Source organism: Centroberyx gerrardi, chromosome 16, assembly GCF_048128805.1.
Source record: "Centroberyx gerrardi isolate f3 chromosome 16, fCenGer3.hap1.cur.20231027, whole genome shotgun sequence".
Taxonomy (NCBI): domain Eukaryota; kingdom Metazoa; phylum Chordata; class Actinopteri; order Beryciformes; family Berycidae; genus Centroberyx; species Centroberyx gerrardi.
The window spans coordinates 14,639,110-14,652,533 of NC_136012.1; the positions used below are offsets into that span (position 1 = coordinate 14,639,110).

Here is a 13,424-nt window from a genome sequence, read left to right on the forward strand (position 1 = left end):
TGCTAAACATTCCAGATACTGAGATACTGAGAAAGAGTATATTAAACTAAATAAACAATGCACATAATCTTTGTACATAGCACAATAGAACCATACAAAATGGTGTGATCCAACTTTGCTTGAGTATATGGAAAAGTGATAGTGTATAGGACAAACATATATCACATTCAGTGCTACAGTGCCATCGTAAACATACTTAATCATTTTGATGACTTAACTCAACATCAAAAAGCAACACAAATATAATTTTCCTGTACATTGCCATTTGTGTTTTCAGTATGCAGCTTTTTCCTCTTCAAAGGTAGAATCAGGCAAATTACAAGATAATGCACGTCCATTTATTGATGTAAGAGCATTACCTTTCCTTCGCATTGTCCTTGATGTATTAATGCATTTGTCTGCTGAGTCTGTTATGAAAGAGCTCCTTGTCACAACCAAATACACTTCAAAGTGAGTCCAATTAAGTCCAAAGTTACAAGCTGCTCATGGGTCTTGCAATGAAAATGAAACGACAAAAACATCAACTGACACAATCTGAAGTAAATTTTACAACAAATAAAACTGTGACACCACAATATTCTGCAAACTGAGATCACCAACACTATCTAAATCAATAAACAATATCAGTATCAAGGTCACCATCAACAATATCAATTTCACCAAAGGAGTCAGATCACTATATCACCCTGTTTCACTAGAGGTCAGGAGGCTTAAGGCTTAAAGAGAGAGAGAGAGAGAGAGAGAGAGAGAGAGAGAGAGAGAGAGAGAGAGAGAGAGAGGACAGATTTGTCTGATGTAGGCTATACATTCTCATATCTAATCCATAAAGATTGCAATACATCATAGTGCACCACAGAATAAAAGAGATGACATGAAAGACCATTCATTTAAAGTGATAACCCGCAAGATTCCTGTTTTTCTTGATTTTGGTGACACTTTTGGGTAATAATCAGTCATTGCTTTGGTCCTTTGCACTGCGTTTCCCAGTGATCACTTTGCAGCAGTGTCACCAGTACTGTGTCACTGGACTGACAGCAGCTCCAACATCCCCAAACATACAAGCATAGGCTTTTCTACTAAGAGTAATGAAACGACTACAAATACAAACAAATGAAGCTGGTGCCTACAAGCAACCCACGTCTACAGAGACGGTAATATTAACACTATATAAATATATCCAACAAGTTTTATAAAACAATGTGATAACTCTTTAGTTTGGTGTTATCTGAATTAGCTGTGAAATGTTTGCCCAATGTTTCACGACCAAAAAATTGCCTTTCAAAAGTTGGCTGAGTTTGTTAGCTAGGTATGACAGATGTCAGGGATTTCATAATGTTACATCAGTTACATTCGATAATTGCCTTGCCATGAATACACAGCCAGCGTTTGAAGACAGAGTCACAGTGTGTGCAGCTAAAATTAGCAGCTAGCAAACACACAGCCACAATTGAATTGGCTTTCACAAAATATAGCCAAGGCCTAGGAAAGTTGGCTAATAAGCCAGTCAGCGTGAGTTGGGGTTAGGGTTTAGGGTAACCCTAACCCTAACCCTAACCCTAACCCAAGCTAACATTAGCTAGCAATAGATCTAACAAGCTGCACCTCAATGTAGGCACTGGCCCAACATAATAATAAAGACATTCGATGTAGACTGCAGTTAATAAATGGTAGTGAAACCTACCAGTCCAACAGAAAAAAGAGCCACTTCTACATCTCTCCACAGTCCCTTCTCATCGTTAAGTGCGTTCCATCTCGGAAAGACAATGGCGATGTTCACTCTAGTTTTGGCTCAGACATCGTGGCTTTCCTCCCTGTTTCTTTTTCCTTAGAGTTTCTGTTGATGAAGTTTGAGTTTCTGTACTGTTCTTTTATTTGTCTGTTCAGCCATGGTGGCTATCGCTGCTTATGCTAACTACCCAGTTCTTCTTCTTCTATTCCAAACAACCCGCTGTTGCTGCGTCCGTAAACGTAAACGCATCACTTCCTGTGTGCCAGAGGAATTTTCCCAGCAAAGTCCTACCCGATACCGAGCGTTCAGGACAGCAAATGGTTAGGTTGAATCCCCATTGTATGGTATTAATCGGCGATAGAGAGTAGCAAAAAGGACATTTATTTTATGAAAAGGTTGTGGATTACTTTAAAAAACCAGCAAAACCATTCATTCAAGCTACTTGCTTTTGGGGCCGCAGAAAATCATTTACAATTTTACATGTATATACAGAATGACAAGTTCCTGATTAGATGACAGTACAGCGATAGTTGGGGTCACTAGCCATACTAGAGCCATCAGTCTTGACCACAGTGGTCTTGGATGAGTGCTGGGAGCTGCGCAATGTATTTCTGCGGCAAAGGCGCTCGCGGTAATTCTGGGCGAAGATGAGCAACATGAGGGGGTTTATGCAGCTGTGGGAGTAGCTGAGGCAGATGCTGATGTTGTAGGCGTAGACAAAGGCGTTAGTTGGGGTGTTATTACTCAGGTTGATCACCTGAATTACATGGTAGGGGGACCAGCAGATCAGAAACAGGGCGATAACCATCAGCACCGTCTTGGTGGCCCTCTTAGCCCAGACGGACTGCTTGCGCTTGACCCGACGGATGGAGCGGAAAACGTGGTAGAGGGTGAGGGAGTAAAAGGTGCTGATGATGATGAGGGGGATGATGAAGCCCAGGATCGACTGGTAGAGAGTGTACCAGTACATGTCCTCAGGCCCGTCCAGGTACATCATGCATATCTCCATGTGTTGCTTGCGTACAACCTTGGCGTACATCATGACCGGCACGGTGAGGAGGAAGCTGCCAAGCCACACGAGCATGTTGATGATGATGGTCCACTGGATGGTCCTCTTCTCTGAGGTGGGGTGGACGATGGCGATGTACCTGTGGGGAAAAATTCATAAACACCTTTTTTAGAGATGGGCTGCTGTGTGAGATTGATCATGACAACTTTGCTGAAGTGCACTTGGTTTGCTTTAAGAGGTAATTTTCCTCCTTGACAAGCTGAGAGAATCAAATCTGGCAAGGGAAATTATTAAACCAAGCACCGTCTCAGAGATACAGTCTCATTTTCTCTCTCAAAACAGTACATTACATGCTCAGTAAAATGATTATGAATTCAATAACAACTAAGTTTGATAGAGAGAGTACAATTGCTATGTAGAATAGCAGTAGAGTATGAAACATTTTTTTTTTCCTGACATACAAGATGAAACAGAATTACCATTACACGATGAATGTGTAAAGAGAGATTTCAATTGCTCCACTTTCGAACAAAATGTGATCATGAACATGGAAGTTGACAAGATAATAACTGAATTTTTTTTTGCTATATTTGGCACAGCAGTGGTTCTGAATGTGTATTGATTGTGTATGATTTTGGATTTTATCTCTTTACAATTTTAAATGATATTATGACAGGTAAAATCAACCATTTCTCATAGATGCTATTGCAGTATGTTAGTGTATTATAGCAATATTTTACAACACAACACTCTACAGCCAAAGTTCTTAAACTTTTTTTTTTCCCTAAGTGAAATAAAATTGTCTCATCCAGGCTCATTAAAACATATGTAGGCTCATAACCTTTGAATCTGAAACCAGAGTTTGAGAAACACGGTGCTATTGTATTAGTGCACACTATTACTGTACAATAGCAGCCTATATGCCTCATTTAAACCTTATGAGGGACAAATGCAGCAACAACAATAATATCCTGGAAAGATTAGAACCACCACCTTACAGTTAAGTCAGCCAACAGTTAAAGTTTCCTCTGGCCTGACATCTCCATTACAATGGGGCTCCTTAGTGACAGTTTGTATCTGAAGTGCAATGCAATCACACAGTTTGATTGCAGCGAACGTCCCCTAAAATCACATGCTTAGGTATAAGGCATAGATCATAGGACTGAGCACATGTTCACGTGAAAATGTAAAGATTGCATTACCATTTGGCTAGTTGTAACCCATCAGTGATTGACCTAGATCTTCAGACTTTTTCGACAATAGGGGTTTTTGTCTACTCTGTGATCAGGCCATGAATCAGCAAACCTTCAACTGCCTGTTGACTAGACTATTCTTTACGGTGGATCAGCCACTGAAGCCACACTTACCAGCAGTCATATATCTTTATTCCCTGTGGATAGGCAGACCTGAAAAGTTCCTTGCTCTTAATAAGCGGGAACAGAGACATTTCTGTCTGGCTCCCTTAGCCAGCAATCAGGTTTGAAAAGGATAGTTTAGTTAGTTTAGTTTACTGGAAATGTATTATTTGTCTTTATTTACACTAAATGCCATCCAAGTGGAACCAATTAGATATTTACAGTTGCAGTCTGCATGTTACTGTGTGTCGGCATGTGTGTGTGTGTGTGTGTGTGTGTGTGCGCCTGAGCTGACTGGTGAGATAAAATAAATTACATGATGAACAGGCATGTATTCCATTAAGATGGGGTCATCCTGGTGATATCTTCCTGGCCATCCTGATATATTGCAATCAATTAGTTCTGAATTAACTTATAACATAAATCAATAGTTCAGCATTCTGTTCACAGATAAAAGATGGACTTGTCAATTGAAGATCTATAAATATACTATGAGCCTGATGGTTGCATTAGTGAGTCAGAATCAATGTCCAATCACTGGCCTAGTGATATATTGGCTTGGATCAGCAAGGTTAGGTATGGATATGATCAAAAACATACACTGTCACTTAATTACAGTGATCCATACACAAACTGTTTTATGCTCTGTAGTTGTAGTTTGGACACACCTGATTGAATGTACTTTGTTTTTCATTCTTTTAAAGCCATTTTGATCTAAAGGCTTATGCTTAAATGCTTGAAATTTGTTTTTTAGACAAATATAAATAGTGAAGTTGATGCCTATGTATGAATTTCTTTCCACAGCCTTTGCCTTTCCATCAAGGCAAAGGGCGGCTACTTTAAAGAATCTAAAATATAAGATAGTTTTGATTTGTTCAACACTTTTTTGGTCACTGCAAAATTCCATTTGTGTTATTTCATAGTTTTGATGTCTTTACTATTATTCTAACGTGAAAAATAGTAAAAAATAAAGAAAATCGTGTGTGTCCAAACTTTTGACTGGTAGTGTATAATGCATAGGTGTGGCTACTCCCTTTTAGTTTTGCAAAGAAAAAGTATGGGTCGCAAAAAAGGACACAAATCGTACCAACCATACACTTGATTATGAATGCCTGTGTGGATTTTCTCACAGCGGCTCTGCTTGCTGAAGCTTGACGCTGCCGGTTCAACCAAGGAGAGGCGGGTTTGGAGCAAATGGATTCAGGTCAAAAACAACATTCTTGTTACAGCCCACACACTCAAATTGTGCTTAGGTTCACAATATACAAACAAAAACTTCTCTTTAACATATTTTTAATATTTCAGTGTTCATGAGGTTTAACACATGAACGTGTTGGCTTGCTTAGATCGCACGTAAACACACTGGGGTGCTGTAGTGGGGGGAATAGGGAGGGAGGGCCCCTAAAGTGTCTGGACTAAAATGCCTTTCAGTATATATTTGTAATTATTTTATACTTTTATTTCACACTGCTCTGGTTTATTCTGGTCCATAAAAAAGCTAATACAAATCTGTAAAAATATTATCTCAAAAATATGATATAGTAACCTGAGACATACTCGAATAAGCAGGAATATAATTTGCTATGTTTTTCCTGTGCAGACTAAAACAAAACTCTCCTCCCAAGACAGATTTTGAACAGGAAATTGGTGAAAGTGCAGTTATGACAACCAGATAGTGCTATTCGGGGTAGTGCCCAAAACCCATAATGATGATAACTGTTCAAGAAATGAATGTGTGGAGGTGTGTTTGAGTTGTGGATGGGTTGGTGGAATAATGGTGGTGTGGGGACAAGAGGGAAGTTGAGGGGGCCCCAGAGTCTCCCCCTGTGCATAAGGCCCATGATTCCTAGCTACGCACCTGTAAACATATGGACCAATACACAGGATCAGATATGACCGTCCCTTGTGCTATTAAACTACATTGGGCACCTATGGAAACGCCTGGCCTGGATGTTAGAGGGAAGGCGGTTGGGTGAGAGCGGGTGTATCATCAGGGTTATCAAGTGGGAAACTCCCATCACAGATTGATTTCATTGAATTAAGGCAATGACATCTGACAGATATGATCAGGACTGAGTATTTAACACCCTTCATGTACTAAGAGCTAAAATCAAGAGGCATTTTGTCGTTTTTTTTCTAACTTACTGAGCTGATCCGGATAACGGCTTGATCTCTTTTCCCTTTATTACTTTTATATTTTACATTATCAACAGTTTTATCCCTTCTGAACCTGGAGTTTGAGCCTATAATCAGCTGATCTTAAGGTGTTGGAGTTGTGTTTTTCACAGGACTATTTGATCATTCTTTTGCTGTTTCTTTCCAGTGAGCCATGCCACGTTTTATTCAGTATGTGCAAACACTATATCGAAGCCTAGGGATATTGTGTTTTGCATACAATGTTCCAAGGCTTCATTTGCATACAAGTAATTTGACAGGATACAGTTAATTCTTAGTGATTTCAAGGCCAGATGCAGTAAAAATACTATTAATGAGATAATAAATAATGAAGAAACTTCAAATTAAATATTAATTAAAATTTCAAATAGGCCTATAAACATTCAGAATTTCATCCATGTTACTAATGTTAAACAAGCAAACACTCATGTCTGAAATTCATATACATTTTGAAATGTATTGCCATTACAATATGTTCTCCATGCAGCAGGGTTCTCCTGTTTATGACTTTCATTTTCAGTGTTGTAAAAAGTCTCATTGTTTTAGTATAAATAATTAAAAAACAAGAAAAATCACAGATTTAGTAGATACTGTATGGCTCCAACATCATTTATCTGTAACGACCTGCTGTATTTAACTATTTCTCACATAGGTCAACTTTTTGGCATGCAGCCATGCACAATGCCAAAAGTAGATATAGTGCTCATATGTTGGCAGAACACAATGAACTCGCCTGGTGCACCATAGAAATACATTGTGTGCATATGCATATTGTGAATGTGCCAACTCATTCTGTTTATTTTAGTTTGGTGATTACTTGTAAACCTAAATGTTTAGATGAGTTCTGATGAGTCATTTGAATGTCTGGTGTTCAGATGGTAAACATGTCACATTTAGTCTACCATTTATGCAGAGAACACTTTGCATTATAGGCTGATGCACTAATGACGAGGCTACTCCACTCTCTCTTTTTCTTTTCCAAAGCAAAAAGCCATACAACTGGAAGGCTAAACCATTTGAATGCTTTAGATGCACTGCTTAGCTGTGAGCATCTCTTGCAAAATGATTGATAGCGCAAGAAATGATGGAAGCTGTGAAAAGATACTCGGTCCTTGGTTGACAGAACATTTTTACCTTGATTCTTTGTCATTTTAGAGATATTGAATGATTAATGAATGAATTCCAGGTGATATTTATGGTGGGAATGCACTGTGGTGCTTTGGCGAAGGCTATACTCTTCATCTGATTTATTTCAACAACTTCTACAATAGTAACAATAACTGATACTATGAATATCAACATGTGGCGAGAACTGGCTTCACATTATTTGATACGGATAGATTTAGCACTTACCGATCAATGCATAAGACAGTAACAACTCCCACTGTGGTAAACTGGTTGCTGACATCCACCACAACCACCGCTTTGCACATAAAGTTTCCGAACACCCACTGTCTGTCTCTCACCAGCTGGTGAATGTTAAAGGGCATCACAAGCAAGAAAAGCATATCGGCAATTGCCAAGTTCAGCACGTAGATGTCTGATACCATTTTCTTCTTGCAAGTGGCCACCGCGTAGATGACCAGTCCATTGGCTATAACTCCAATTGAACAAAGAATGCCATAAATTGATGGGAATATGTGCATGAAAGTGGTTATGTCGATAAAGCTGTAAGGTGAGGCAGTTGTGTTCAGACATGACTGGTTAGTCAAGTTGTCTGTCTCGTGATTTTTGCAAAATATGCCCGTATTATTCATCTTCAGGTCTTCCAGTAGTCGCCTCGGTGTAGTGTAATTAAAAGCTGATCTGATCTGGTCTGATCTCCAAACTTCGGCCGCAAACTCAAGCACTCTCCACTCTCCACTCTCCGAGATTGCACGTATCCTTCCCTTGGGTTCGTCCCTGCGTGAAATGATGTGATCTAGATATTATGGTTTAACGCAACGATGGTCCCTGACTCATGTTCATCTCTGGATGCAAAATGCGATCTGCGTATAACCGTGCGCTCCGCTGTGCGCCTTACCAGCCACATGTGCGTCTAACTCGGCCAGCACTATGAATCCACTAGTTCCCTCCCTTTTAGCATCACTTGCTGTTTCGTCTCACACTCCATGGAGCTTAAATGAAGTCAGGATAAAAGTAATATACTTAAAAGCACACTGTGAGGCTAGAAATCTGAATCTTTTTAACATTTTCAAATCAAAGATGGAGAGGGAAGAAGCACTTTTGCTGTTGCACTTTGATGCATCTTGAAGCGTATTTCAGTTTGAGGTGACTTCATATATTTTCACTCAAGTAAATGTAAACGCAGTAAATGCACAGAGGGCAAATGTCTTGTACAGAAATCAGTTTATGAAAATTGATTTACATTCAAACTTTAAGACATCTAACTTTAAGAAGCAATCAGTTCAAGAATAACTGGACAATCACTTCTTTAAGTTTACCTCATGGAAGTATTATATTATACTCACCATACCTTATTAAATTATATTATATTAAATGATATTATATCATATTATATTATATTATATTATATTATATTTACCTTAAAAGGTTTAAGGCTTATTTTGAAATAGGGAATATTTGGCCTTCTTTTAGCACAGAAATATCATTGGGGTAGTTCTGTGTAAGGGATTTGTTGACTAATTCCAACACTGATTTTGCATCGTAAATAAAACATGTAGCTTATTTGATGGTTTTCCAACCCACCTTTTAACCAACCTCCGTTTTGGAATATGGATTTATTTGAAGCTTTAAAAGATTGCATTTAAGTAGGCTATGGAATTTAGTGATTAGTTTCTTTTACGGTGAATGTGGCCTGAAGGCAGTGCTGTAAATTTCTGTCAAAGCTTTGATTTTGTTTGGCGCTTTGATCTGACATCATTAAAAATAGGCTTTAAAGGACAGTAGCCCAACCAAAGGCTGACATTGCACAAGAGAGAGGGCTCTGGTGGGATTTGGTAATGGGTCAGGGGTTCATGTGGCTCCAGAAGCAGGCTTGACCATCTCAGTCTGGACACACAACCAAGAGGCTTATTGCATGTGATAACCCCGACAGACTCAGATGGAAGGACACAGGAAATGGCAGTCAGGTTCGCCAGTTTGTCTTTTACTGTAACTCATTTATCATGAAATACCATAGGAACATTAATTTAGATCACCCACACACAAGATACCGATAGTTTCACTGTTTAGTTGTTCGTACAATCATTAAATATTGTAGTACAAAATATGTGATACATGTTTCATTATGGTACTACACGTAAATACATCACTTTAAAAGGACTAGTAGAGAGAATACTACAGACACAGTGGAATCATTGAACAAAATCTGAAATGTGTTGATGAAATACAATACTGTAAAATCACAACATAGGTTTCTTTGAATCAAAGCAAAAATAATTAGCTACAAAAAAGAAAAAAACTACAGTACTGTAAAACGTCAACTGCAGTGTTTTGGATTGATTGTGGATTGATTACTGTACTTCTATATTTCCATCAACCCTGTCTTGTGGATTTGGCCACAGGTTCTCATCACAATGGATGTTTTCATTAGCCAAACATCTTGGGAAGAATCTTCGGGCATGGCGAATCCAGGCCTGACACTGGTCTGCCGTGATGTCATTGCATTACAAGGGCCTGCATACATACACTAATGTCAAATCTGAAAACATGGTCTGGAAAAGTGGTACATGGGACCATAGAAACAGTGTCTGATAAAGAATGATGATGAAATATTACATCCATAGATAATGTAGTCCAATTGGTTCATGTTCCACGGTAATTGGTGTCAATGGATCTCATTATCCTGAAACTTTCATGATCTAAACATGGAATATTGTTCGTCAGTTTCCATAAAACTATGCATTAAGAGTAATGCAACAGTGACTTATCATTTTGAGCAGTTGTATCAATTGATAGTTAGATCATTGACATCAGTCATCTCAGATGTAATGTGTGAATTGCATTTTGAAATGGTAATACTTTGATGTTAAGTTGTGTCATTTTGAACAGGTGATTTTAGTTCAATGAACAAATGATCTTAGGTTTATGTGTATTGTATCCAAGCCAGTGGTCTTCAACCGGGGGTCCGCGACCCCTAGGGGGTCCGCGGAGGTACTGCAGGGGGTCCGCCAATTTTCGTCAAAATAATTTATGTGAAAAAATTTAAAATGTATTTTAGACAAAAATAATAATATTGAGTAAACTCCAAGTATTAATAGGCAATAATAAGATACTTTTGACAAAAACGATTTACAAAATGAATGATTCCCATGCAACCACGGTGCGTGATGCAGAGCCTACACGTGACCAACCGCCATTGAAAAAAATTAGCTGGCTTGCTAGCAAGCTAAGTGTTGGCTAAAACACAGTTCGGTGCTAAAATAATTAATAACTAGCCTACTACTAGGTTAATATGTGAAGTAGAATGGATCGCTTTGTAACAGTAACTAGGCCTCGAGCTCGGGATCCTACTGTTACTCCTTCCACCTCGTCCGAGACCACAGGTGATGGGGCTGCCCCAGCAGCACCTGCCCCAGCGGCAGAGGGTAAACGCAAAAGAGAGAAGTCCCGAAAATATTCAGAAACCTACCTAAAGTTTGGATTTACCTTCAAAGAAACCGAAGGGATTGAATTGCCGGTGTGTGTTGTTTGTTCGGCAACGCTTTCAAACGAAAGCATGAAGCCATCAAAGCTGCAGCGACACTTGGAGAAGAATCACGGCCACTTGCAAGATAAAACACTGGAATACTTTCAGGCTCGTCTGAACTCTCTCCAATGCCAACAGACAATGATGAGAAAATCAGCGAAAGTTGGAGAGCTTGCTTTGAAAGCCTCATATCAAGTTGCTCTTCGCATTGCTCAGTGTAAAAAACCATATACAATTGCAAAAGATTTGATATTGCCCGCGGCCAGTGATATGTGCAAGACAATGTTTGGGAATGATGAATATGTAAATAAACTGAAGACTATCCCGTTGTCAGACACAACGATTGCTCGGCGAATTGGTGAAATGGCATCTGATGTGAGGGTGCAATTAATCAAGAAACTAAAATTGGCGGAGGCGTTTGCATTACAGTATGAATGAATGAGGATGAATCTGTGGACATGTCCAAAGACACACAGCTCTTGGCATTTGTGCGTTTTGTTGACCAAAACGAAATGTGTGAGGAATTTTTGTTTTGTAAGAAGCTTCCTGAACGCACAACAAGTTCTGAAATTTTCAAAGTGATTGATTACTTTTTCAGAGAAAATGACATAATCTGGGCAAAATGTGTTGCGATTTGTACTGACGGTGCGCAAGCTATGACTGGTCAAAAAAGTGGACTGATTGGCTTGTCAAAAAAGTCGCCCCACAAGTTCTGTGGACTCATTGCATGTTACACAGAGAATCTCTCGCTGCCAAAGAAATGAGTGCTGAATTTGCTGACGTTATGGACACTGTTGTGAAGGCTGTCAATTTTATTAAGAAGAGTGCCTTGCAAACGCGTCTCTTTGCTTCTCTCTGCGATGCTACGGGAGAGGAACACAATGTGCTCCTTTACCATTCTGAGGTCAGATGGCTTTCTCGTGGATCAGTATTGGCACGCGTGTTCGAGTTACGCACAGCTATCCACAAGTTTTTAGTTGGTCAAAACCGCGCGGAGCTGGCTGCGGATTTCAATGACAATGTCTGGGTCACTAAACTGGCATATCTGGCAGACGTTTTCTCAGAGTTGAACAGACTGAACAGTTCTATGCAGGGCCGCAAAACACATGCCATTCAGCTGTATGACAAGATGGAAGGCTTTCTGAAGAAAACAAAAAGATGGAGAGAGCGAATCAGGGGAGGTAACATTTCCATGTTTCCGTCAATGGAGGAGTTGGCTGATTCTGCGGTGCTCTCGCCTGACGTGAAACGCACCATTGTTGGACACTTGGAGGCACTCGAGAGTCAATTTGAAAAATACTTTTCTGAGGCTGAGTCCTGGAGAAGGGACAAGACATGGATACAGTTTCCATTCAAACACAATGCATCGGACGGCTCAAACTTGACAGCCTCTGAGGAAGATCAGCTGATCGACCTATCCACAGACAGTACGCACAAGAATGTGTATGAGTCAAGGCCTCTCATCCAGTTCCGGATCTATTGCCAGAAAGCCTTCCACCAGCTGACAGCAAAGGCAATGGTGAGCCTTTTGCCTTTTGCAACAACTTATCTTTGTGAAAGTAGATTCTCCTCCCTCACCTACCTGAAGAGTAAATACCGTTCAAGACTGTAGCCTGAGGATGATATGATGCTCTGCCTGACAACCTCCATCTCCCCCAGAATAGACAAGCTGTGTGCCACTCACCAGGGTCAGTCATCTCACTGAGGTAGGCCTATGTGTCATCCTGAAGCTAAAGTTAAGCTAAATGTTTCATTCTAAAAAAAAATTTAAAAAAAGTATAAGCCTCAACCTATAATAACAATAATAATAATAGTAATAATCATCATCATCATCATCATCATCATCATCAATAATAATTATGTATAAACGTTTTAGCAACCGTAAGCATAATAACTGAGTATATAAATAGGTTAATAAGGGATTATAAATATGTTATTATAGGCCAGGCTTAAAATGCAACACAATTTTTTTTTTTTTTAATCTAGGGGGTCCCTGCTCTGTTTCTCTATCGACCAAAGGGTCCTTGGGCTGAAAAGGGTTGAAGACCCCTGATCCAAGCAATTGGAAAAAGTGTTAGAGTTCTGAAAAATGTGCATTTTGATCATTGGTTGTGAGTTTTGTGTCTAGAGTTTTGAAAAATGACATTAAGGTTCTGAAATTAGTGCCAAAGTGATTGTAAAAAACTGCTCACAGCAATACAGAGGATTGCAGTGCAGCTTGTCTAGGCACCTGCTAACCCTAAATGTTCCTGTATAGCTGATACAAAACTTAGAAACTGTTGAAGTAGTTGAAGCACTGTTGAAGTGCCCATAAGCAAGGTCAACTGCAGTGGAGCTGTTTGGTAGCCAGCCGTACTAGTCAGTCTGAGTGTGTGTGTGTGTGTGTGTGTGTGTGAGTGTGTGTGTGTGTGTGTGTGTGTGTGTGTGTGTGTGTCTGTCTGTCTGTCTGTCTGTCTGTGTGTGTGTGTGTGTGTGTGTGTGTGTGTGTCTGTCTGTCTGTCTGTC

At 39.6% G+C, this 13,424-nt stretch overlaps 1 protein-coding gene across 1 annotated transcript; it reads right to left on the bottom strand.

The window, feature by feature from the left end:
* Positions 1 to 2,237: 2,237 nt before the first annotated feature.
* Positions 2,238 to 8,025, bottom strand: mchr2b (melanin concentrating hormone receptor 2b). The gene is made up of 2 exons (XM_071916490.1): positions 7,622 to 8,025; positions 2,238 to 2,877 (listed from the first exon to the last, which is right to left on the bottom strand). Exons 1-2 carry the CDS (start codon positions 8,023 to 8,025, stop codon positions 2,238 to 2,240), a joined length of 1,044 nt encoding a protein of 347 aa, XP_071772591.1.
* Positions 8,026 to 13,424: the final 5,399 nt, after the last annotated feature.

Excerpts from the sequence above, each read along its gene's own strand:
- mchr2b (XM_071916490.1), bottom strand. The coding sequence starts at position 8,025 with ATGAATAATACGGGCATATTTTGCAAAAATCACGAGACAGACAACTTG. Across the intron at positions 2,878-7,621 it reads ACTGTCTTATGCATTGATCG|GTACATCGCCATCGTCCACC; the intron begins GTAAGTGCTAAA and ends TTTTCCCCACAG.